Source organism: Oncorhynchus clarkii, unplaced genomic scaffold (assembly GCF_045791955.1).
Source record: "Oncorhynchus clarkii lewisi isolate Uvic-CL-2024 unplaced genomic scaffold, UVic_Ocla_1.0 unplaced_contig_11233_pilon_pilon, whole genome shotgun sequence".
In the NCBI taxonomy this organism is placed as follows: Eukaryota; Metazoa; Chordata; class Actinopteri; order Salmoniformes; family Salmonidae; genus Oncorhynchus; species Oncorhynchus clarkii.
In genome coordinates, this window is record NW_027257950.1 from 136407 (window position 1) to 159557 (window position 23151).

General features: G+C 45.4%; 1 protein-coding gene across 3 annotated transcripts in view; it reads right to left on the reverse strand.

The window, feature by feature from the left end:
* The window catches only part of LOC139394182 (regulator of G-protein signaling 11-like), a 77217-nt gene that overhangs the window by 48764 nt on the left and 5302 nt on the right, over positions 1-23151 (reverse strand). For 2 of the 3 annotated variants that reach the window (XM_071142224.1, XM_071142226.1), the window contains exons 2-8: positions 20088-20184; positions 11010-11060; positions 10785-10891; positions 7214-7265; positions 2158-2216; positions 1270-1346; positions 1095-1176 (exon numbers count right to left, since the gene is read on the reverse strand). In XM_071142224.1, coding sequence (XP_070998325.1) covers positions 1095-1176; positions 1270-1346; positions 2158-2216; positions 7214-7265; positions 10785-10891; positions 11010-11060; positions 20088-20184 — 525 coding nt within the window. Of the gene's footprint in view, positions 1-1094; positions 1177-1269; positions 1347-2157; positions 2217-7213; positions 7266-10784; positions 10892-11009; positions 11061-17276; positions 17302-20087; positions 20185-23151 lie in introns of those variants that run through there. The other variant, XM_071142225.1, reaches the window with a different exon arrangement.

The following is a 23151-nucleotide window of genomic DNA, read 5'->3' on the forward strand; positions in this document are numbered from 1 at the left end:
ACAATGATCCAAAACATAAAGCAAAATCTACAATGGAATGGTTCAAAAATAAACATATCCAGGTGTTAGAATGGCCAAGTCAAAGTCCAGACCTGAATCCAATCGAGAATCTGTGGAAAGAACTGAAAACTGCTGTTCACAAATGCTCTCCATCCAACCTCACTGAGCTCGAGCTGTTTTGCAAGGAGGAATGGGAAAACATTTCAGTCTCTCGATGTGCAAAACTGATAGAGACATACCCCAAGCGACTTACAGCTGTAATTGCAGCAAAAGGTGGCGCTACAAAGTATTAACTTAAGGGGGCTGAATAATTTTGCACGCCCAATTTTTCAGTTTTTGATTTGTTAAAAAAGTTTGAAATATCCAATAAATGTCGTTCCACTTCATGAGTGTGTCCCACTTGTTGTTGATTCTTCACAAAAAAATGCAGTTTTATATCTTTATGTTTGAAGCCTGAAATGTGGCAAAAGGTCGCAAAGTTCAAGGGGGCCGAATACTTTCGCAAGGCACTGTAGTAGTAGTAGCCATAGTTGTAGTGTAGTAGTATAGTGGTAGTATAATAGTAGTATAGTAGTATTACAGTAGTAGTACAGTAGTAGTAGTCATAGTTGTATTATGGTAGTAGTATAGTAGTAGTATAGTAGCAGTATAGTAGAAGTATAGTATAGTAGAAGTAGTCATAGTCCAAGTACAGTAGCAGCATAGTAGTATATTGGTAGTATAATAGTAGTATAGTAGTAGTATAGTAGTAGTAGTCATAGTTGTATTATAGTAGCAGTATAGTAGCAGTACAGTAGAAGTAGTCATAGTTCAAGTATAGCAGCAGCATAGTTAGTATAGTGGTAGTATAGTGGTAGTATAGTAGTAGTATAGCGGCAGAAGTCATACTTGTACTCTAGTAGTATAGTAGTAGTATAGCAGTAGTATGGTAGTATTATGGTAGTAGTGTAGTAGTAGTAGTCATAGTTGTATTATAGTAGTATAGTAGTAGTGTAGTAGTATAGTAGTAGTAGTCATAGCTGTATTATAGTAGTATAGTAGTAGTATCTTAGTAGTATAGTAGTAGTATAGTGGTAGTATAGTGGCATATTTACACATGGTTTGTTGATCAGCCAGTAGGCTTGCTCCTGACACTCCAGAACGATACGGTCAGCCTTCCTTCTCTGCTTAGAGGCCCTACACACACACAGAGAGAGACACACAGGGTTAAGAGAGGTGAGTGTGTGTTTGTGTGTCTGAGTGTGTCTGAGTGTGTGTGTGTGTAGTTACCTGAGCTGTTCTCTAGCCTGCATCACCACAAAGTCCCAGGTGTGGTTAATCCTCTTGTGCAGGATGCTGTAGTTCTCCTGAAGAGGAGAGGGGATGAGAAGGACAGGAGGACGGTTAGTGATCCTACTGATGGACAGACAGATAGTGGAGATAGGAAAGGTGTACTAAAGATTTGGGAAATGTTTACCAAAGGTTTAGGAAAGGTTTACTAAAGGTTTAGGAAAGGTTTACTGAAGGTTTACTAAAGGTTTAGGAAAGGTTTACTAAAGGTTTAGGAAAGGTTTACTAAATGTTTACTAAAGGTTTAGGAAAGGATTAGGAAATGTTTACTAAACGTTTAGGAAAGGTTTAGGAAAGGTTTACTAAACGTTTAGGAAAGGTTAGTAAATGTTTAGTAGGGTTAATACAGGTTTAGTAAATGTTTAGTAAATGTTTAGTAAAGGGTTAATACAGGTTTAGTAAATGTTTAGTAAAGGGTTAATACAGGTTTAGTAAAGGGTTAATACAGGTTTAGTAGGGTTAATACAGGTTTAGTAAAGGTTTAGTAAAGGGTTAATACAGGTTTAGTAAAGGGTTAATACAGGTTTAGTAAAGGGTTAGTAAAGGGTTAATACAGGTTTAGTAAAGGTTTAGTAAAGGGTTAATACAGGTTTAGTAAAGGGTTAATACAGGTTTAGTAAAGGGTTAGTAAAGGATTAATACAGGTTTAGTAAAGGTTTAGTAAAGGTTTAGTAAAGGGTTAATACAGGTTTAGTAAAGGGTTAATACAGGTTTAGTAAAGGGTTAATACAGGTTTAGTAAATGTTTAGTAAAGGTTTAGTAAAGGTTTAATACAGGTTTAGTAAATGTTTAGTAAAGGTTTGGTAAATTATAGGTTCGAATAATCACCTTCTCATAGTCCACCAGCTCCCCCTGTTTCCTGATGTTCTTCTTAGCCAGATAGATTGCTGGACAGAGATAAGATGACCAGTTTAGACCATACAAACTGTAGTCAAATAAATGACAGAAGTCACAACATACCCTCAATGCCTAACCTTTAACCCTTAACCCTCAACTCTTAACCATCAACCCTCAACTCTTAACCCTCGACCCTCAATCGTCAACTCTCAACTCTTAACCTTTAACCCTCAACTCTTAATCCTCAACTCCTAACCCTCAGCCCTTAACCCTTAACCCTCAACTCTTAGCCCTTAACCCTTAACCCTCAACCCTCAACTCTTAACCATTAACCTCTCTTAACCCTTATCCCTCAACCCTCAACTCTTAACCCTTAAACTTTAACCTTTAACCCTCAACTCTTAACCCTCAACCCTCAACTCTTAACCCTTAACCTTTAACCTTTAACCCTCAACTCCTAACCCTCAACCCTCAACTGTTAACCCTTAAGGAGCGACTGTCACTACTTATCCTTTTGAAAACGGCCTATAAGGCATTGATATGAGTCAGAAACATTTTTGTGTCAAAATTTATTACAAAGTGTAAATAGGATAAATATGGGCACAGTCAGTCTTGTCTAAAGTGTAGTTTGGAACCTGAGTGGGTCACAACGAGTAAATTAAGGTACGTTTTGGATTAGAATTATGTAAACAATTCATGCCCCCTTTTCCCAAGCTCAACGCTCAAATCACTCCTCCTTTATTGAATGGCTCTGTTGTTTTATTGCCCCCAATGAGTTCAAAGGATCACGGACATTTGAGACAGAAAAGCCCTATACGGATTGACCACAGCCAACTATGGTTAGGGTTAGAACCCAAAGGATCACGGACATTTGAGACAGAAAAGCCCTATACGGATTGACCACAGCCAACTATGGTTAGGGTTAGAACCCAAAGGATCACGGCCGTTTGAGACTGAAAAGCCCTATACGGATTGACCACAGCCAACTATGGTTAGGGTTAGAACCCAAAGGATCACGGACATTTGAGACAGAAAAGCCCTATACGGATTGACCACAGCCAACTATGGTTAGGGTTAGAACCCAAAGGATCACGGACATTTGAGACAGAAAAGCCCTATACAGATTGACCACAGCCAACTATGGTTAGGGTTAGGGTTAGGGTTAGGGTTAACCCTAACCTAAAGGATCACGGACATTTGAGACAGAAAAGCCCTATACGGATTGACCACAGCCAACTATGGTTAGGGTTAGAACCCAAAGGATCACGGACATTTGAGACAGAAAAGCCCTATACGGATTGACCACAGCCAACTATGGTTAGGGTTAGAACCCAAAGGATCACGGCCGTTTGAGACTGAAAAGCCCTATACGGATTGACCACAGCCAACTATGGTTAGGGTTAGAACCCAAAGGATCACGGACATTTGAGACAGAAAAGCCCTATACGGATTGACCACAGCCAACTATGGTTAGGGTTAGAACCCAAAGGATCACGGCCGTTTGAGACTGAAAAGCCCTATACGGATTGACCACAGCCAACTATGGTTAGGGTTAGAACCCAAAGGATCACGGCCATTTGAGACTGAAAAGCCCTATACGGATTGACCACAGCCAACTATGGTTAGGGTTAGAACCCAAAGGATCACGGACATTTGAGACAGAAAAGCCCTATACGGATTGACCACAGCCAACTATGGTTAGGGTTAGAACCCAAAGGATCACGGCCATTTGAGACTGAAAAGCCCTATACGGATTGACCACAGCCAACTATGGTTAGGGTTAGAACCCAAAGGATCACGGCCGTTTGAGACTGAAAAGCCCTATACAGATTGACCACAGCCAACTATGGTTAGGGTTAGGGTTAGGGTTAGGGTTAACCCTAACCCAAAGGATCACGGCCGTTTGAGACTGAAAAGCCCTATACAGATTGACCACAGCCAACTATGGTTTGCATGCCCTTCCGAAGTACCCTAATATCCTACCATTCGGAATACGTGGTTGGGGTTCATTGGTCCCCAGTGGTGGTGAGAATACCGTTAGCTAGACCATAGATTGCTGATTATGTATATTTTGATAATCATTATCCCTATCATCGCTAGTATAGCTGACATTGGCTTGTTAGCTACCTAACTAGCTAGCTAGCTAAAGTTAGCCTACCTCAAAACAACTCAGATTTGGCTTGGAAACACAATTTGCCAAAAGGCACCTAAAGGACTCTCAGACCATGAGAAACAAGATTCTCTGGTCTGATGAAATCAAGATTGAACTTTTTGGACTGAATGCCAAACGTCACATCTGGAGGAAACCTGGCACCATCCCTATGGTGAAGCATGGTGGTGGCAGTAGCATTTTCAGCGGCAGGGACTGGAAGACTAGTCAGTATCGATGGAAAGATGAACAGAGCAAAGTACAGAGAGATCTTTAAATGCTCCAGAGCGCTCAGGACCTTCCAGCTCGGGGTGGTAGGGTAGCCTAGTGGTTAGAGCGTTGGACTACAACCGAAGGTTGCAAGTTCAAACCCCCGAGCTGACAAGGTACAAATCTGTCGTTCTGCCCCTGAACAGGCAGTTAACCCGCTGTTCTTAGGCCGTCATTGAAAATAAGAATTTGTTCTTAACTGACTTGCCTAGTTAAAAAAAGGTAAAATAAAAACAGGACAACGACCCAAGAACAAACAGCCAAGACAACGGAGCTCATTCTCTCCCTCATCGATTTTGAGGGACCAGCCGAGACATCTGCCACGGGCCAACTGAAGGGACAGTTCGAGAGGATGCAAACTTGAAAGCCGCCGCGGCCCAAGTGATAGTGGTGGATGGCCAGCTACTTCAGGGGTGAGTGACTGGCTATACCGTCATTTCCAAATCAAGCCTTTTGTATCAGGTGTCGCACCAACAGGGGGAACTTCGAGAGGTGCTGTTTGCTGCTCCAACGAAAAGTGGGAACTGTTCTCGAGCTGGCCCGCACCCATCTGTTGGGGGTGTACCTGGGAATGGAGAAGACCCGGGAACAGGTTGGCGCCCAGTTCCACCGGAAGACTTTTGCCACAGCTGCCCGGAGTGTCAAATCACCGCCCCAAATGCACACTTCCCAAACCCGCTGGTCCCGCTACTGATCATCAGGTTGCCATTTGAACGGATCGCAATGGACATAGCGGGGCCACTGGTAAAAATGGCACCAGGACACTGGTACATCCTGGTAATAGTAGATTATGCCACCCGATATCCCTACGGGCGGCGGTCTCCAGGGGAATCGCCCGGGAGGAGCTATTCCACCTTTTTAACCAGGTGGGCATCCTGAACGAGATCCTAACCGGCCAAGGTATGAAAGCAGATCTTGACCTCCGTCTTTCACCCGCAGAGAGATGAGATCGTCAATTGTTTGGGGGGTATTAGACAGCGTTTTCGACACCAGACAGCTTATATCAGTACCGGGTCCTCCCATTCAATCTCAACGGAGCCCTACCCATGTTCCAGCACCTGATGGATCAAGTCCTCCGACCCCACCAACAGTGGGCAGCGGCCTATATGGATATATGGTAAGCCGGGTTGACAGTGAACCCCAAGAAATGCAAGCTGGGGTTTGAGGAGGTGGAGTACCTGGGGTATTTGATCAGACGGGGGAAAGTCAAGCCCCAGGAGAGGAAGCTCCAAGCGGTACGTGACTGGCCCGTTCCACGCACCAAGACACAGGTCAAGTCCTTCCCGGGGCTGGATGGGATACTACAGCCAGTTTATCCCCAACTTTGCAGTTAGCGCCTCCCCCTTGCCGATCTAACCAGGGCCCACCTCCTGAAAACAGTGAACTGGTCAGACGAGACCGAAGCCGCATTCAGGCACCTGAAGGAAGCGCTTTGCTCCCATCCAAATCTAGTAACGCCCGATGTTGGTCCAGACGGACACCAGCGACACAGGACTAGGGGCCGTCCTGTCCCAGGTACAGGGGACTAGGGGCCGTCCTGTCCCAGGTACAGGGGACCAGGGGCCTTTCTGTCCCAGGTACAGTATCTGTCTCGGCTGGGAATGACAGTATCTGTATCTGGGAATGACAGTATCTGTATCTGGGAATGACAGTATCTGTATCAGCTGGGAATGACAGTATCTGTATCAGCTGGGAATGACAGTATCTGTATCTGGGAATGACAGTATCTGTATCAGCTGGGAATGACAGTATCTGTATCAGCTGGGAATGACAGTATCTGTATCGGCTGGGAATGACAGTATCTGTATCGGCTGGGAATGACAGTATCTGTATCTGCTGGGAATGACAGTATCTGTATCAGCTGGGAATGACAGTATCTGTATCAGCTGGGAATGACAGTATCTGTATCTGCTGGGAATGACAGTATCTGTATCTGGGAATGACAGTATCTGTATCGGCTGGGAATGACATTATCTGTATCTGGGAATGACAGTATCTGTATCGGCTGGGAATGACAGCATCTGTATCGGCTGGGATTGACAGTATCTGTATCGGCTGGGAATGACATTATCTGTATCTGGGAATGACAGGATCTGTATCGGCTGGGAATGACATTAAAAGGTGCACATTGTTATATCAGCAGAACACTGCTTCTATGGTTTTATGTAAAGGGATGTTTATTCTACATGAACCTGTCACTACATGTGAAAGTTATCAAAGCACTTATTTTAGAATATCTACATAAATTCCCCAATTGCATTCTTCTCATATTACTCTGTAGGCTACTGACCTATTCAAAGCTTCCTCCGGGATCTCACCATATATTTGCCTGTAGTTATTGAGCTCAACCTGCTTGTTCTTTGTTGTGATTGAGTGGGAGAAACAGCTGAGGTCAAGGTTCTGACAGATGGGTATGTCTTGGTGATGGCAAGGAGACACACAAGAAACACCCCCATCAAACCACACCCCCATCAAACCACACCCCCATCAAACCACACCCCCATCAAACCACACCCCCAAGCCAACTAACGTATGACTTCTGTCATGGCCGCCAGTATTTCTTGAGGAGGAAGCCAGAAAACAAGGCAGAATCAGCGGATGCAGTTCCCACTTAACCCTTAACCTCACCATAGTCCAGCTCTGAGGCAGGCCAGCGGCTACTGGTCCAGAAATATGGAGTCTGAGAGAGAGTGAGAGAGAGAGATGTTCAGAAAGAGGGAGATGTCTGCGTGAGGCCAAACCACACGACCAACAACATTGGACACTTTATGAAACCTATAGCCTTCACTATCTCATCCTGGAATATCCAAGGCCTGAGGTCATCTGCCTTTGGCCTAAAGAGCAGGAACCTGGAATTCATCAAAGAAATCAGAAATACAGACATTGTCATCCTACAAGAAACCTGGTATAGAGGAGACGGACCCACTGGTTACCCTCTAGGTTACAGAGAGCTGGTAGTCCCATCCACCACACTACCAGGTGGGTGGTATAGAGGACACGGACCCACTGGTTACCCTCTAGGTTACAGAGAGCTGGTTGTCCAATCCACCAAACCACCAGGATGAAACAGGGAAGGGACTCCGGGGATATGCTAATTTGGTATAGACCAGACCTAAGACCTAACTCACTCTATTAAATTAATCAAAACAGGAACATTTTACATCTAGCTAGAAATTCAAAAGGAAATTATCTTAATAGAGAAAAATGTCCTCCTGTGTGCTACCTATATCACCCCACTAGAATCCCCATACTTTAATGAAGACAACTTCTCCATCCTGGCAGGGGAAATCAATCATTTCTAGGCCCAGGGACGTGTACTAGTCTGTAGCAACCTAAATGCTAGAACCGGACAAGAACCTGACACCCTCAGCACACAGGGGGACAAACACCTGGCTGCAGGTGACAGCATTCCCTCCCCCATATGCCCCTGTACCACACAACTATGAAAACATAACCAACAAAAACAGTCCACAACTCCTGCAGCTCTGTTACACGCTGGGTATGTACATAGTCAATGGTAGGCTTTGAGGGGCCTCCTATGGTAGGTAACCACCCCTATCAGATCAAAGTCAGCCCACTGACACCCCTATCAGATCTCAGCAGTCTACTTGAACAGAGGAATACTCAATGATGAGGCATCAAAACCAAAGGAACTGAGTAATTTTAAGAAATGCTATAGATGGAAGGAATGTAGTGTGGAAACCTACCAAAAAACAATTAGGAAACATCAAATTCAATCCCTTTTAGACAACTTCCTGGACAAAACGTTCCACTGTAATAGTGGTGGTGTAAACATGGCAGTAGAAAATCTTAACAGTGTATTTGACCTCTCAGCTTCCCTATCAAATCTAAAAATGTCAAACAGAAAACCGAAGAAAATAATCAACAATGACAAATGATTTGATGAGGAATGCAAAAACATAAGAAAGAAATTGAGAAACTTCTGCAACCAAAAACATAGAGACCCAGAAAACCTGAGTCTACGCCTTCACTATGGTGAATCACTAAAACAATACAGAAATACACTACGGAAAACAAACAACAACACAAATAATTATCTATCCAAAATGGAGATGTGTGGGTTAACCACTTCTCTAATCTTTTGTCTCTATAACAAAGAACAAACAGCAAAAACATATATACATGATCAAATGCAGATCTTAGAATCAACAATTAAAGACGACCAGAACCCACTGGATTCCAGAACACACTGGATTTCAGAACCCACTGGATTCCAGAACCCACTGGGTTCTCCAATTCCCTTGAATGAACTACAGGACAAAATAAAAACCCTCCAACCCAAAAATGCTGTGGTGTTGATGGTATCCTTAATGAAATGATAAAATATACAGACCACAGATTCCAATTGGCTATACTAAAACTCTCATCATCCTTAGCTCTGGCATCGTCCCCAATATTTGGAACTAAGTACTGATCACCCCAATCCACAAAAGTGAAGACAAATATGACCCCATATATGCGTCAACAGCAACCTTGGGAAAATCCTCGGCATTATCATTAACAGCAGACTCGTATATTTCCTCAGTGAAAACAATGTACTTAGAAAATGTCAAATTGGCTTTTTACCAAATTATGTTATGACAGAACATGTATTTACCCTGCACACCCTAATTGACAAACAAACCAAAACAAAGGCAAAGTCTTCTCATGCTTTGTTGATTTCAAAAACGGATTCGACCAAGAATTCACAAAATGGGACAAAGACCAAATTGAGACTCTGCATGCAGAATTCTGCAATAATATCATCAGTGTACAACGTAAAAACCAAATAATGCATGCAGAGCAGAATTAGGCCGATACCCGCTAATTATCAAAATCCAGAGAAGAGATGTTAAATTCTACAACCACCTAAAAGGAAGAGATTCCCAAACCTTCCATAACAAAGCCATCACCGACAGAGAGATGAACCTGGAGAAGAGTTCCCTAAGCAAGCTGGTCCTGGGGCTCTGTTCACAAACAGACCCCACAGAGCCCCAGGACAGCAACACAATTAGACCCAACCAAATCATGAGAAAACAAAAATTGGAAAGAATTAACAAAAAATCTGAGCAAACTGGACTGCTATTTGGCCCTAAACAGAGAGTACACAGTGGCAGAATACCTGACCACTGTGACTGAATCAAACTTAAGGAAAGCTTTGACTATGTACAGACTCAGTGAGCAAAGCCTGAGAGGGGGTAGAGAGGAGAGAGGAGAGAGAGGAGTAGAGTGGAGAGAGAGGGGGGTAGAGTGGAGGAGAGGAGAGAGAGACATGTCTGCATGTGTAGAGAGAGAGGGGAGTAAGAGGAGAGAGAAGAGTAGAGTGGAGAGAGAGAGGGGGGGGTAGAGAGGAGAGAGGAGAGAGAGGAGTAGAGTGGAGAGAGAGAGTGAGATGTCTGTGTGTGTCTGTGTGTGTTAACTGGAAGCGGTAAGGAGAGTCATCAGATCTCAGCATTAGAGAGGATAGAGAGTTAGGGAGATGTCTGTGTGTGTTACCTGGAAGCGGTAAGGAGAGTCATCAGATCTCAGCAGTAGAGAGGATAGAGAGTTAGGGAGATGTCTGTGTGTGTTACCTGGAAGCGGTAAGGAGAGTCATCAGATCTCAGCATTAGAGAGGATAGAGAGTTAGGGAGATGTCTGTGTGTGTTACCTGGAAGCGGTAAGGAGAGTCATCAGATCTCAGCAGTAGAGAGGATAGAGAGTTAGGGAGATGTCTGTGTGTGTTACCTGGAAGCGGTAAGGAGAGTCATCAGATCTCAGCAGTAGAGAGGATAGAGAGTTAGGGAGATGTCTGTGTGTGTTACCTGGAAGCGGTAAGGAGAGTCATCAGATCTCAGCATTAGAGAGGATAGAGAGTTAGGGAGATGTCTGTGTGTGTTACCTGGAAGCGGTAAGGAGAGTCATCAGATCTCAGCAGTAGAGAGGATAGAGAGTTAGGGAGATGTCTGTGTGTGTTACCTGGAAGCGGTAAGGAGAGTCATCAGATCTCAGCAGTAGAGAGGATAGAGAGTTAGGGAGAGTTAGGGAGATGTCTGTGTGTGTTACCTGGAAGCGGTAAGGAGAGTCATCAGATCTCAGCAGTAGAGAGGATAGAGAGTTAGGGAGATGTCTGTGTGTGTTACCTGGAAGCGGTAAGGAGAGTCATCAGATCTCAGCAGTAGAGAGGATAGAGAGTTAGGGAGATGTCTGTGTGTGTTACCTGGAAGCGGTAAGGAGAGTCATCAGATCTCAGCAGTAGAGAGCGCGGATCCCTCAGAGGATAGATGTACCCATACTGCACCAGGAGTCCTCCCAGGTGGCGAGCCTCTACACACACATTCCCAAGAAGTGACACATTGCAGCTTTGAGACAAAGATATGGTATAAAACTAGACATAGTGACAGGAGGAATACATCCACAGTGAATAAGGAACAACAAGACTTACCTTCCTCTGTTATGTTGTATTTCTGAATCAGCCATTCAATGACATCATTACCTAAAGAGAAAGAGACGTTTGCCCCGTTTATACCTGGTTCTAACATGCATCCTTTGTCCTGATCTGGTCAGCATGCTGATTGTGCCCACGTTGCCAGATAGGTGTAGACGATTAAAAGAGGCATTGTGATGTGACTGTGATCAGATCTTCCTGACCCCCTCCGGAGGTATTCAGGGACCCGTTGTGTCTGGATAAATGCCAAGTGTAGATGGATCTGGATAAATGCCAAGTGTAGAGGGGTCTGGATAAATGCCAAGTGTAGAGGGGTCTGGATAAATGCCAAGTGTAGAGGGATCTGGATAAATGCCAATTGTAGAGGGGTCTGGATAAATGCCAAGTGTAGAGGGGTCTGGATAAATGCCAAGTGTAGAGGGGTCTGGATAAATGCCAAGTGTAGAGGGATCTGGATAAATGCCAAGTGTAGAGGGGTCTGGATAAATGCCAAGTGTAGAGGGGTCTGGATAAATGCCAAGTGTAGAGGGGTCTGGATAAATGCCAAGTGTAGAGGGATCTGGATAAATGCCAAGTGTAGAGGGATCTGGATAAATGCCAAGTGTAGAGGGATCTGGATAAATGCCAAGTGTAGAGGGATCTGGATAAATGCCAAGTTTAGAGGGATCTGGATAAATGCCAAGTGTAGAGGGATCTGGATAAATGCCAAGTGTAGAGGGATCTGGATAAATGCCAAGTGTAGAGGGATCTGGACAAATGCCAAGTGTAGAGGGATCTGGATAAATGCCAAGTGTAGAGGGGTCTGGATAAATGCCAAGTGTAGAGGGATCTGGATAAATGCCAAGTGTAGAGGGATCTGGATAAATGCCAAGTGTAGAGGGGTCTGGATAAATGCCAAGTGTAGAGGGATCTGGATAAATGCCAAGTGTAGAGGGGTCTGGATAAATGCCAAGTGTAGAGGGATCTGGATAAATGCCAAGTGTAGAGGGGTCTGGATAAATGCCAAGTGTAGAGGGATCTGGATAAATGCCAAGTGTAGAGGGATCTGGATAAATGCCAAGTGTAGAGGGGTCTGGATAAATGCCAAGTGTAGAGGGGTCTGGATAAATGCCAAGTGTAGAGGGATCTGGATAAATGCCAAGTGTAGAGGGGTCTGGATAAATGCCAAGTGTAGAGGGATCTGGATAAATGCCAAGTGTAGAGGGATCTGGATAAATGCCAAGTGTAGAGGGATCTGGATAAATGCCAAGTGTAGAGGGGTCTGGATAAATGCCAAGTGTAGAGGGATCTGGATAAATGCCAAGTGTAGAGGGATCTGGATAAATGCCAAGTGTAGAGGGGTCTGGATAAATGCCAAGTGTAGATATATCTGGATAAATGCCAAGTGTAGAGGGGTCTGGATAAATGCCAAGTGTAGAGGGGTCTGGATAAATGCCAAGTGTAGAGGGATCTGGATAAATGCCAAGTGTAGAGGGGTCTGGAAAAATGCCAAGTGTAGAGGGATCTGGATAAATGCCAAGTGTAGAGGGATCTGGATAAATGCCAAGTGTAGAGGGATCTGGATAAATGCCAAGTGTAGAGGGGTCTGGATAAATGCCAAGTGAGAGGGATCTGGATAAATGCCAAGTGTAGAGGGATCTGGATAAATGCCAAGTGTAGAGGGATCTGGATAAATGCCAAGTGTAGAGGGGTCTGGATAAATGCCAAGTGTAGAGGGATCTGGATAAATGCCAAGTGTAGAGGGGTCTGGATAAATGCCAAGTGTAGAGGGATCTGGATAAATGCAAAGTGTAGAGGGATCTGGATAAATGCCAAGTGTAGAGGGATCTGGATAAATGCCAAGTGTAGAGGGGTCTGGATAAATGCCAAGTGTAGAGGGATCTGGATAAATGCCAAGTGTAGAGGGATCTGGATAAATGCCAAGTGTAGAGGGATCTGGATAAATGCCAAGTGTAGAGGGGTCTGGATAAATGCCAAGTGTAGAGGGATCTGGACAGATCACAAACCTTTTGATCATCACTATCCTTTTAAAATCATTACAGGTGGCGTTAATATACACAACCGTTCAAACCTTTGGGGTCACTGACAGGTGGCGTTAATATACACGACCGTTCAAACCTTTGGGGTCACTGACAGGTGGCGTTAATATTCACGACCGTTCAAACCTTTGGGGTCACTGACAGGTGGCGTTAATATACACGACCTTTCAAACCTTTGGGGTCACTGACAGGTGGCGTTAATATACACGACCGTTCAAACCTTTGGGATCACTGACAGGTGGCGTTAATATACACGACCGTTCAAACCTTTGGGGTCACTGACAGGTGGCGTTAATATACACGACCGTTCAAACCTTTGGGATCACTGACAGGTGGCATTAATATACACGACCGTTCAAACCTTTGGGGTCACTGACAGGTGGCGTTAATATACACAACCTTTCAAACCTTTGGGGTCACTGACAGGTGGCGTTAATATTCACGACCGTTCAAACCTTTGGGGTCACTGACAGGTGGCATTAATATACACGACCGTTCAAACCTTTGGGGTCACTGACAGGTGGCGTTAATATACACGACCTTTCAAACCTTTTGGGTCACTGACAGGTGGCATTAATATACACGACCGTTCAAACCTTTGGGGTCACTGACAGGTGGCGTTAATATTCACGACCGTTCAAACCTTTGGGGTCACTGACAGGTGGCGTTAATATACACAACCTTTCAAACCTTTGGGGTCACTGACAGGTGGCATTAATATTCACGACCGTTCAAACCTTTGGGGTCACTGACAGGTGGCATTAATATACACAACCTTTCAAACCTTTGGGGTCACTGACAGGTGGCGTTAATATACACGACCGTTCAAACCTTTGGGGTCACTGACAGGTGGCGTTAATATACACAACCTTTCAAACCTTTGGGGTCACTGACAGGTGGCATTAATATTCACGACCGTTCAAACCTTTGGGGTCACTGACAGGTGGCATTAATATACACAACCTTTCAAACCTTTGGGGTCACTGACAGGTGGCATTAATATACACAACCTTTCAAACCTTTGGGGTCACTGACAGGTGGCATTAATATACACGACCGTTCAAACCTTTGGGATCACTGACAGGTGGCATTAATATACACAACCTTTCAAACCTTTGGGGTCACTGACAGGTGGCGTTAATATACACGACCGTTCAAACCTTTGGGGTCACTGACAGGTGGCGTTAATATACACGACCGTTCAAACCTTTGGGATCACTTAGAAGTGTCTTTGTTTTTTGAAAGAAAAGCAAATTTTTCATTCATTAAAAATAACATCAAATTGATCAGAAGTACAGTGCAGACATTGTAAACGTTGTAGCTGTAGTAACTAACTTAGTCTCTCATATCTATTGTAGCTGTAGTAACTAACTAACTCTCTCATTTCTATTGTAGCTGTAGTAACTAACTAACTCTCATTTCTATTGTAGCTGTAGTAACTAACTAACTCTCTCATTTATATTGTAGCTGTAGTAACTAACTAACTCTCTCATTTCTATTGTAGCTGTAGTAACTAACTAACTAACTAACTAGTGTTGTAAATGACTTGTAGCTGTAGTAACTAACTAAATCTCTCATATCTATTGTAGCTGTAGTAACTAACTAACTCTCTCATTTCTATTGTAGCTGGAAACGGCATTTTATTAAATAGAATATCTACATAGGCGTACAGAGGCCCGTTATCAGATACCATCACTCCTGTGTTCCAATGGCACGTTGTTTTAGCTAATCCAAGTTTATCATTTTAAAAAGGAAACCCTGTTGTTAGCACAGCTAAAAACTGTTGTTCTAATTAAAGAAGCAATAAAACTGTCCTTCTTTAGACTAGTTGAGTATCTGGAGCATCAAACAGACCCCACAAGCCCCAGGACCAATATTACCTCTAAGCTGCATGCCTGAGCAGGCTCGCAGCTCCCCAGGGCTGCCGTGCAAAATAAATATCAGCACAGAGAAGCACGAGATTGAAATTCACTCAACTTTCTACTTTCCCCCTTAGTTAAAACTATCAATGTTTCCCTTTACTGTGGGAATTGTGATAGGTTCAACAATGCAACAATGTCATAGGTTTCAATGCAACATACTGAAACAAAACAAACTATGCATGAGATTTTGTTGCAGGCAGAACGCATCGGAGTAGGATTCTATTGCACTGACATGCACTACTCAGCATGAGCGGTCGTGAGTAGATGCACTGGACTGTGTTTACAGCATGAGCAGTCGTGAGTAGATGCACTGGACTGTGTTTACAGCATGAGCGGTCGTGAGTAGATGCACTGGACTGTGTTTACAGCATGAGCGGTCGTGAGTAGATGCACTGGACTGTGTTTACAGCATGAGCGGTCGTGAGTAGATGCACTGAACTGTGTTTACAGCATGAGCGGTCGTGAGTAGATGCACTGGACTGTGTTTACAGCATGAGCGGTCGTGAGTAGATGCACTGGACTGTGTTTACAGCATGAGCGGTCGTGAGTAGATGCACTGGACTGTGTTTACAGCATGAGCGGTCGTGAGTAGATGCACTGGACTGTGTTTACAGCATGAGCGGTCGTGAGTAGATGCACTGGACTGTGTTTACAGCATGAGCGGTCGTGAGTAGATGAACTGGACTGTGTTTAAAGCATGAGCGGTCGTGAGTAGATGCACTGGACTGTGTTTACAGCATGAGTGGTCGTGAGTAGATGCACTTGTTTTGAGATCAAAGCGAGAGCTGCATGTAGCCATGTGTGTACATTGTTCATATCCTGAACTAGTTAGTGAGTTATTAGCCCAGTTATAGATCATTTGTAGTCAGCAATGGGGGATTGATTGCTTCCTACAAGAGCACAAAACATTTACATTTCTAGACCTCTAGTGAGTCAGGTAAAGAGCTTGTTTAAGTCTTAAAGGGGCAGTGTTGTATTTTGTGACAGGCTTGAAAAAGCTAAGTAGCCAATAGGCAGAGGGTAGTATAATTTGTCTGATTCTCCGTAATAATGGTATGACAATAATAATGCATTTTATTTTGTAAAGTGGTTTCTTGCTACTAACTGAAGGACAAGTGGATAAACAGGTATAACAGTGATGAGGACCTAGAGGTCATGGTGGGGTGGTATAACAGTGATGAGGACCTAGAGGTCATGGTGGGGTGGTGTAACAGTGATGAGGACCTAGAGGTCATGGTGGGGTGGAATAACAGTGATGAGGACCTAGAGGTCATGGTGGGGTGGTATAACAGTGATGGGGACCTAGAGGTCATGGTGGGGTGGTATAACAGTGATGAGGACCTAGAGGTCATGGTGGGGTGGTATAACAGTGATGAGGACCTAGAGGTCATGGTAGGGTGGTATAACAGTGATGAGGACCTAGAGGTCATGGTGGGGTGGAATAACAGTGATGAGGACCTAGAGGTCATGGTGGGGTGGTATAACAGTGATGAGGACCTAGAGGTCATGGTGGGGTGGTATAACAGTGATGAGGACCTAGAGGTCATGGTGGTGTGGAATAACAGTGATGAGGACCTAGAGGTCATGGTGGGGTGGAATAACAGTGATGAGGACCTAGAGGTCATGGTGGGGTGGAATAACAGTGATGAGGACCTAGAGGTCATGGTGGGGTGGTATAACAGTGATGAGGACCTAGAGGTCATGGCGTGTTTTATGACGGTGATGAGGACCTAGAGGTCATGGTGTGGTAACCTAGGTAATATACCAGTCATGGCGTGTATTATATCGGTGGGGTATAACAGTGATGAGGACCTAGAGGTCATGGTGGGGTGGTATAACAGTGATGAGGACCTAGAGGTCATGGTAGGTGGTATAACAGTGATGAGGACCTAGAGGTCATTGTGGGGTGGTATAACAGTGATGAGGACCTAGAGGTCATGGTGGGGTGGTATAACAGTGATGAGGACCTAGAGGTCATGGTGGGGTGGTATAACAGTGATGAGGACCTAGAGGTCATGGTAGGGTGGTATAACAGTGATGAGGACCAAGAGGTCATGGTGAGGTAACCTAGGTAATATACCAGTCATGGCATGTATTACAACAGTGATGAGGACCTAGAGGTCATGGTGGGGTGGTATAAAAGTGATGAGGACCTAGAGGTCATGGTGGGTGGTATAACAGTGATGAGGACCTAGAGGTCATGGTGGGTGGTATAACGGTGATGAGGACCTAGAGGTCATGGTGGGGTGGTATAACGGTGATGAGGTCCTAGAGGTCATGGTATTGCAACCTTGGTAACCTACCGGTCATGGCGTGTGGTATAACGGTGATGAGGTCCTAGAGGTCATGGTTTTGTAACCTTGGTAACCTACCGGTCATGGCATGTGGTATAACGGTGATGAGGTCCTAGAGGTCATGGTGGGGTGGTATAACGGTGATGAGGTCCTAGAGGTCATGGTATTGCAACCTTGGTAACCTACCGGTCATGGCCTGTGGTATAACAGTGATGAGGACATAGAGGTCATGGTGGGGTGGTATAACGTTGATGAGGTCCTAGAGGTCATGGTATTGCAACCTTGGTAACCTACTGGTCATGGCTTGTGGTATAACGGTGATGAGGTCCTAGAGGTCATGGTATTGCAACCTTGGTAACCTACCGGACATGGCCTGTGGTATAACAGTGATGAGGACCTAGAGGTCATGGTGGGGTGGTATAACGGTGATGAGGTCCTAGAGGTCATGGTATTGCAACCTTGGTAACCTACCGGTCATGGCGTGTGGTATAACGGTGATGAGGTCCTAGAGGTCATGGTTTTGTAACCTTGGTAACCTACCGGTCATGGCATGTGGTATAACGGTGATGAGGTCCTAGAGGTCATGGTGGGGTGGTATAACGGTGATGAGGTCCTAGAGGTCATGGTATTGCAACCTTGGTAACCTACCGGTCATGGCCTGTGGTATAACAGTGATGAGGACATAGAGGTCATGGTGGGGTGGTATAACGGTGATGAGGTCCTAGAGGTCATGGTATTGCAACCTTGGTAACCTACTGGTCATGGCTTGTGGTATAACGGTGATGAGGTCCTAGAGGTCATGGTATTGCAACCTTGGTAACCTACCGGACATGGCCTGTGGTATAACAGTGATGAGGACCTAGAGGTCATGGTGGGGTGGTATAACGGTGATGAGGTCCTAGAGGTCATGGTATTGCAACCTTGGTAACCTACCGGTCAGGGCACGTGGTATAACGGTGATGAGGTCCTAGAGGTCATGTTATTGCAACCTTGGTAACCTACCGGTCATGGTGGGGTGGTGTAACAGTGATGAGGACCTAGAGGTCATGGTGGGGTGGTATAACGGTGATGAGGTCCTAGAGGTCATGGTGGGGTGGTATAACGGTGATGAGGTCCTAGAGGTCATGGTGGGGTGGTATAATGGTGATGAGGTCCCAGAGGTCAGGGTTTTGCAACCTTGGTAACCTACCGGTCATGGTGGGGTGGTATAACGGTGATGAGGTCCTAGAGGTCATGGTGGGTGGTATAACGGTGATGAGGTCCTAGAGGTCATGGTGGGGTGGTATAATGGTGATGAGGTCCCAGAGGTCAGTGTTTTGCAACCTTGGTAACCTACCGGTCATGGTGGGGTGGTATAACAGTGATGAGGTCCTAGAGTTCATGGTATTGCAACCTTGGTAACCTACCGGTCATGGCGTGTGGTATAACGGTGATGAGGTCCTAGAGGTCATGGTGGGTGGTATAACGGTGATGGGGTCCTAGAGGTCATGGTGAGTGGTATAACGGTGATGAGGACCTAGAGGTCATGGTGGGGTGGTATAACATTTATGAGGACCTAGAGGTCATGGTGGGGTGGTATAACGGTGATGAGGACCTAGAGGTCATGGTGGGGTGGTATAACGGTGATGAGGTCCCAGAGGTCATGGCATGTGGTATAACGGTGATGAGGTCCCAGAGGTCATGGTATTGCAACCTTGCTAACCTACCGGTCATGGTGGGGTGGTATAACGGTGATGAGGACCTAGAGGTCATGGTAGGGTGGTATAACAGTGATGAGGACCTAGAGGTCATGGTGGGGTGGAATAACAGTGATAAGGACCTAGAGGTCATGGTAGGGTGGTATAACAGTGATGAGGACCTAGAGGTCATGGTGGGGTGGAATAACAGTGATGAGGACCTAGAGGTCATGGTGGGGTGGTATAACAGTGATGAGGACCTAGAGGTCATGGTGGGGTGGTATAACAGTGATGAGGACCTAGAGGTCATGGTGGTGTGGAATAACAGTGATGAGGACCTAGAGGTCATGGTGGGTGGAATAACAGTGATGAGGACCTAGAGGTCATGGTGGGGTGGAATAACAGTGATGAGGACCTAGAGGTCATGGTGGGGTGGAATAACATTGAAGAGGACCTAGAGGTCATGGTGGGGTGGTATAACAGTGATGAGGACCTAGAGGTCATGGCGTGTTTTATGACGGTGATGAGGACCTAGAGGTCATGGAGTGGTAACCTAGGTAATATACCAGTCATGGCGTGTATTATATCGGTGGGGTATAACAGTGATGAGGACCTAGAGGTCATGGTGGGGTGGTATAACAGTGATGAGGACCTAGAGGTCATGGTAGGTGGTATAACAGTGATGAGGACCTAGAGGTCATTGTGGGGTGGTATAACAGTGATGAGGACCTAGAGGTCATGGTGGGGTGGTATAACAGTGATGAGGACCTAGAGGTCATGGTGGGGTGGTATAACAGTGATGAGGACCTAGAGGTCATGGTAGGGTGGTATAACAGTGATGAGGACCAAGAGGTCATGGTGAGGTAACCTAGGTAATATACCAGTCATGGCATGTATTATAACAGTGATGAGGACCTAGAGGTCATGGTGGGGTGGTATAAAAGTGATGAGGACCTAGAGGTCATGGTGGGTGGTATAACAGTGATGAGGACCTAGAGGTCATGGTGGGGTGGTATAATGGTGATGAGGTCCTAGAGGTCATGGTGGGGTGGTATAATGGTGATGAGGTCCTAGAGGTCATGGTGGGGTGGTATAACGGTGATGAGGTCCTAGAGGTCATGGTATTGCAACCTTGGTAACCTACCGGTCATGGCGTGTGGTATAACGGTGATGAGGAGTCTCTGGTTTCTCATCTTCACCCCCATGTCAGGATCTTGCATTGCTACGATCACTCTCTCCATCTACACACACACACACACACACACACACACACACACACACACACACACACACACACACACACACACACACACACACACACACACACACACACACACACATAGGGGTTAGGGAGACACACACTCAGAAACTTTGAGCTCTAGGGAGTAGGGAGTAGGGGATAGGGAGTGGGGGTTAGGGAGTAGGGGTTAGGGGTTAGGGGATAGGGGTTAAGGGTTAGGGAGTAGGGGTTAGGGGATAGGGGTTAGAGAGTAGGGAGTAGGGTTTAGGGTTAGGGAGTAGGGGTTGGGGAGAAGGGGTTAGGGTTTAGGGGTTAGGGTTACAGAGTAGGGAGTAGGGGTTAGGAAGTAGGGGTTAGGGAGTAGGGTTTATGGTTTAGGGGATAGTGAGTAGGGGTTAGGGTTACAGAGTAGGGAGTAGGGGTTAGGGAGTAGGGTTTAGGGGTTAGGGTTTAGGGGATAGTGAGTAGGGGTTAGGGTTACAGAGTAGGGAGTAGGGGTTAGGGTTACAGAGTAGGGAGTAGGGGTTAGGGAGTAGGGGTTAGGGGTTAGGGAGTAGGGGTTAGGGTTACATAGTAGGGAGTAGGGGTTAGGGAGTAGGGGTTAGGAATAGGGTTTAGGGATATGGATTAGGGGTTAGGGTTTAGGGGTTAGGGAGTAGGGGTTATGGAGTAGGGGTTAGGGTTTAGGGATTGGATTTATGGGATAGGGTTAGGGAGTAGGGGTTAGGAATAGGGTTTAGGGATAGGGATTAGGGGTTAGGGAGTAGGGTTACATAGTAGGGAGTAGGGGTTAGGGAGTAGGGGTTAGGAATAGGGTTTAGGGATAGGGATTAGGGGTTAGGGTTTAGGGGTTAGGGAGTAGGGGTTATGGAGTAGGGGTTAGGGTTTAGGGATTGGATTTATGGGATAGGGTTAGGGAGTAGGGGTTAGGGTTATTGAGTAGGGGTTAGGGGTTAGGGTTTAGGGGTTAGGGTTATGGAGTAGGGGTTAGGGTGTAGGGAGCAGGGTTAGTAGGAGTTAGGGTTTACGCCCCTGTCCCGAAGCTAGCACCATTTAGCCGCGAGCCAGGCGCATCTCCTGGTTAGCAAACGAAATTACTACAACTACAATACCTCTGCTGTACAACATTAAAACCTATTCAGTCTGTCTACAAACAGGCTCTCAAAGTGCTTGATAGGAAGCCCAATAGCCATCATTATTGTCACATCCTTAGAAAGCATGAGCTCCTGAGTTGGGAAAATCTTGTGCAATACACCGACGCATGTCTTGTATTCAAGATCCTTAATGGCCTGGCTCCCCCTCCACTCAATATTTTTGTTAAACAGAAAACCCAGACATATGGCAGCAGATCCACAAGGTCTGCCATGAGAGGTGACTGTATAGTTCCCCTAAGGAAAAGCACCTTTAGTAAATCTGCATTCTCTGTGAGAGCTTCCCATGTCTGGAATACACTGCCATAAGACACACATAACTGCACCACATATCACACTTTCACAAAATGCTTGAAGACATGGCTAAAGGTCAATCAGATTTGTGAACATGGTCCCTAGCTGTGTGTTGCCGCTTTCCGTGTTGTCTGTTGTCTGTAGCTTGTGAGGTGTGGAAACACTTTGTTGCTTTTATGAATTTTGTCTTGCTGCTTTTTGTTTTATGTTGCTCTGTCTGTATGCTACGTCTTGCTTGTCCTATACTGCTCTGTCTGTATGCTATGTCTTGCTTGTCCTATGTTGCTATGTCTTGCTTGTTCTATGCTGCTATTGTCTATATTGTAATTGTTTTTAATAACCTGCCCAGGGACTGCGGTTGAAAATTAGCCGGCTGGCTAAAACCGGCACTTTTACTGAAACGTTGATTAATGTGCACTGTCCCTGTAAAAATAAAAAAATAAACTCAAACTCATACTCTTCCGCCAAGTAGGGGTTAGGGTTATGGAGTAGGGGTTAGGGTGTAGGGAGTAGGGTTAGTAGGAGTTAGGGTTTACGCCCCTGTCCCGAAGCTAGCACCACTTAGCCGCGAGCCAGGCGCATCTCCTGGTTAGCAAACGAAATTACTACAACTACAATACCTCTTCCGCCAACTGGCCTGGTCCCTTTGTCGACACGATGCCCCGCCGTACCACCACGACTGGTCCGCCAACGTAACTCCATCCGCTGTGCCCTCAACCGGCCGTCGGAGCAGACGCTTCTACTAGCCCCGGCCTGCTAACTTTAAACGGTGTGTCTCCCGCTTGCTAGCGTAGTAACGACTACCCCGGCTTCCCTGTTTCATCTATTGCTGTTCACTGGACCCAATGTTCACTTGGCTACATAGCTGATGCCTGATGTTCATTCATCCCGGTACTCCATTTAGTTTATTTAGTGTATTTTCTTTGTCTATCTGTCGGCCACTTTGTTTACCTTTGTCTATCTGTCGGCCACTTTGTTTACCTTTGTTTATCTGTCGGCCACTTTGTTTACCTTTGTCTATCTGTCGGCCACTTTGTTTACCTTTGTTTATCTGTCGGCCACTTTGTTTACCTTTGTTTATCTGTCGGCCACTTTGTTTACCTTTGTTTATCTGTCGGCCACTTTGTTTACCTTTGTCTATCTGTCGGCCACTTTGTTTACCTTTGTTTATCTGTCGGCCACTTTGTTTACCTTTGTTTATCTGTCGGCCACTTTGTTTACCTTTGTCTATCTGTCGGCCACTTTGTTTACCTTTGTTTATCTGTCGGCCACTTTGTTTACCTTTGTTTATCTGTCGGCCACTTTGTTTACCTTTGTTTATCTGTCGGCCACTTTGTTTACCTTTGTCTATCTGTCGGCCACAATGTTTACCTTTGTTTATCTGTCGGCCACTTTGTTTACCTTTGTTTATCTGTCGGCCACTTTGTTTACCTTTGTTTATCTGTCGGCCACTTTGTTTACCTTTGTCTATCTGTCGGCCACTTTGTTTACCTTTGTTTATCTGTCGGCCACTTTGTTTACCT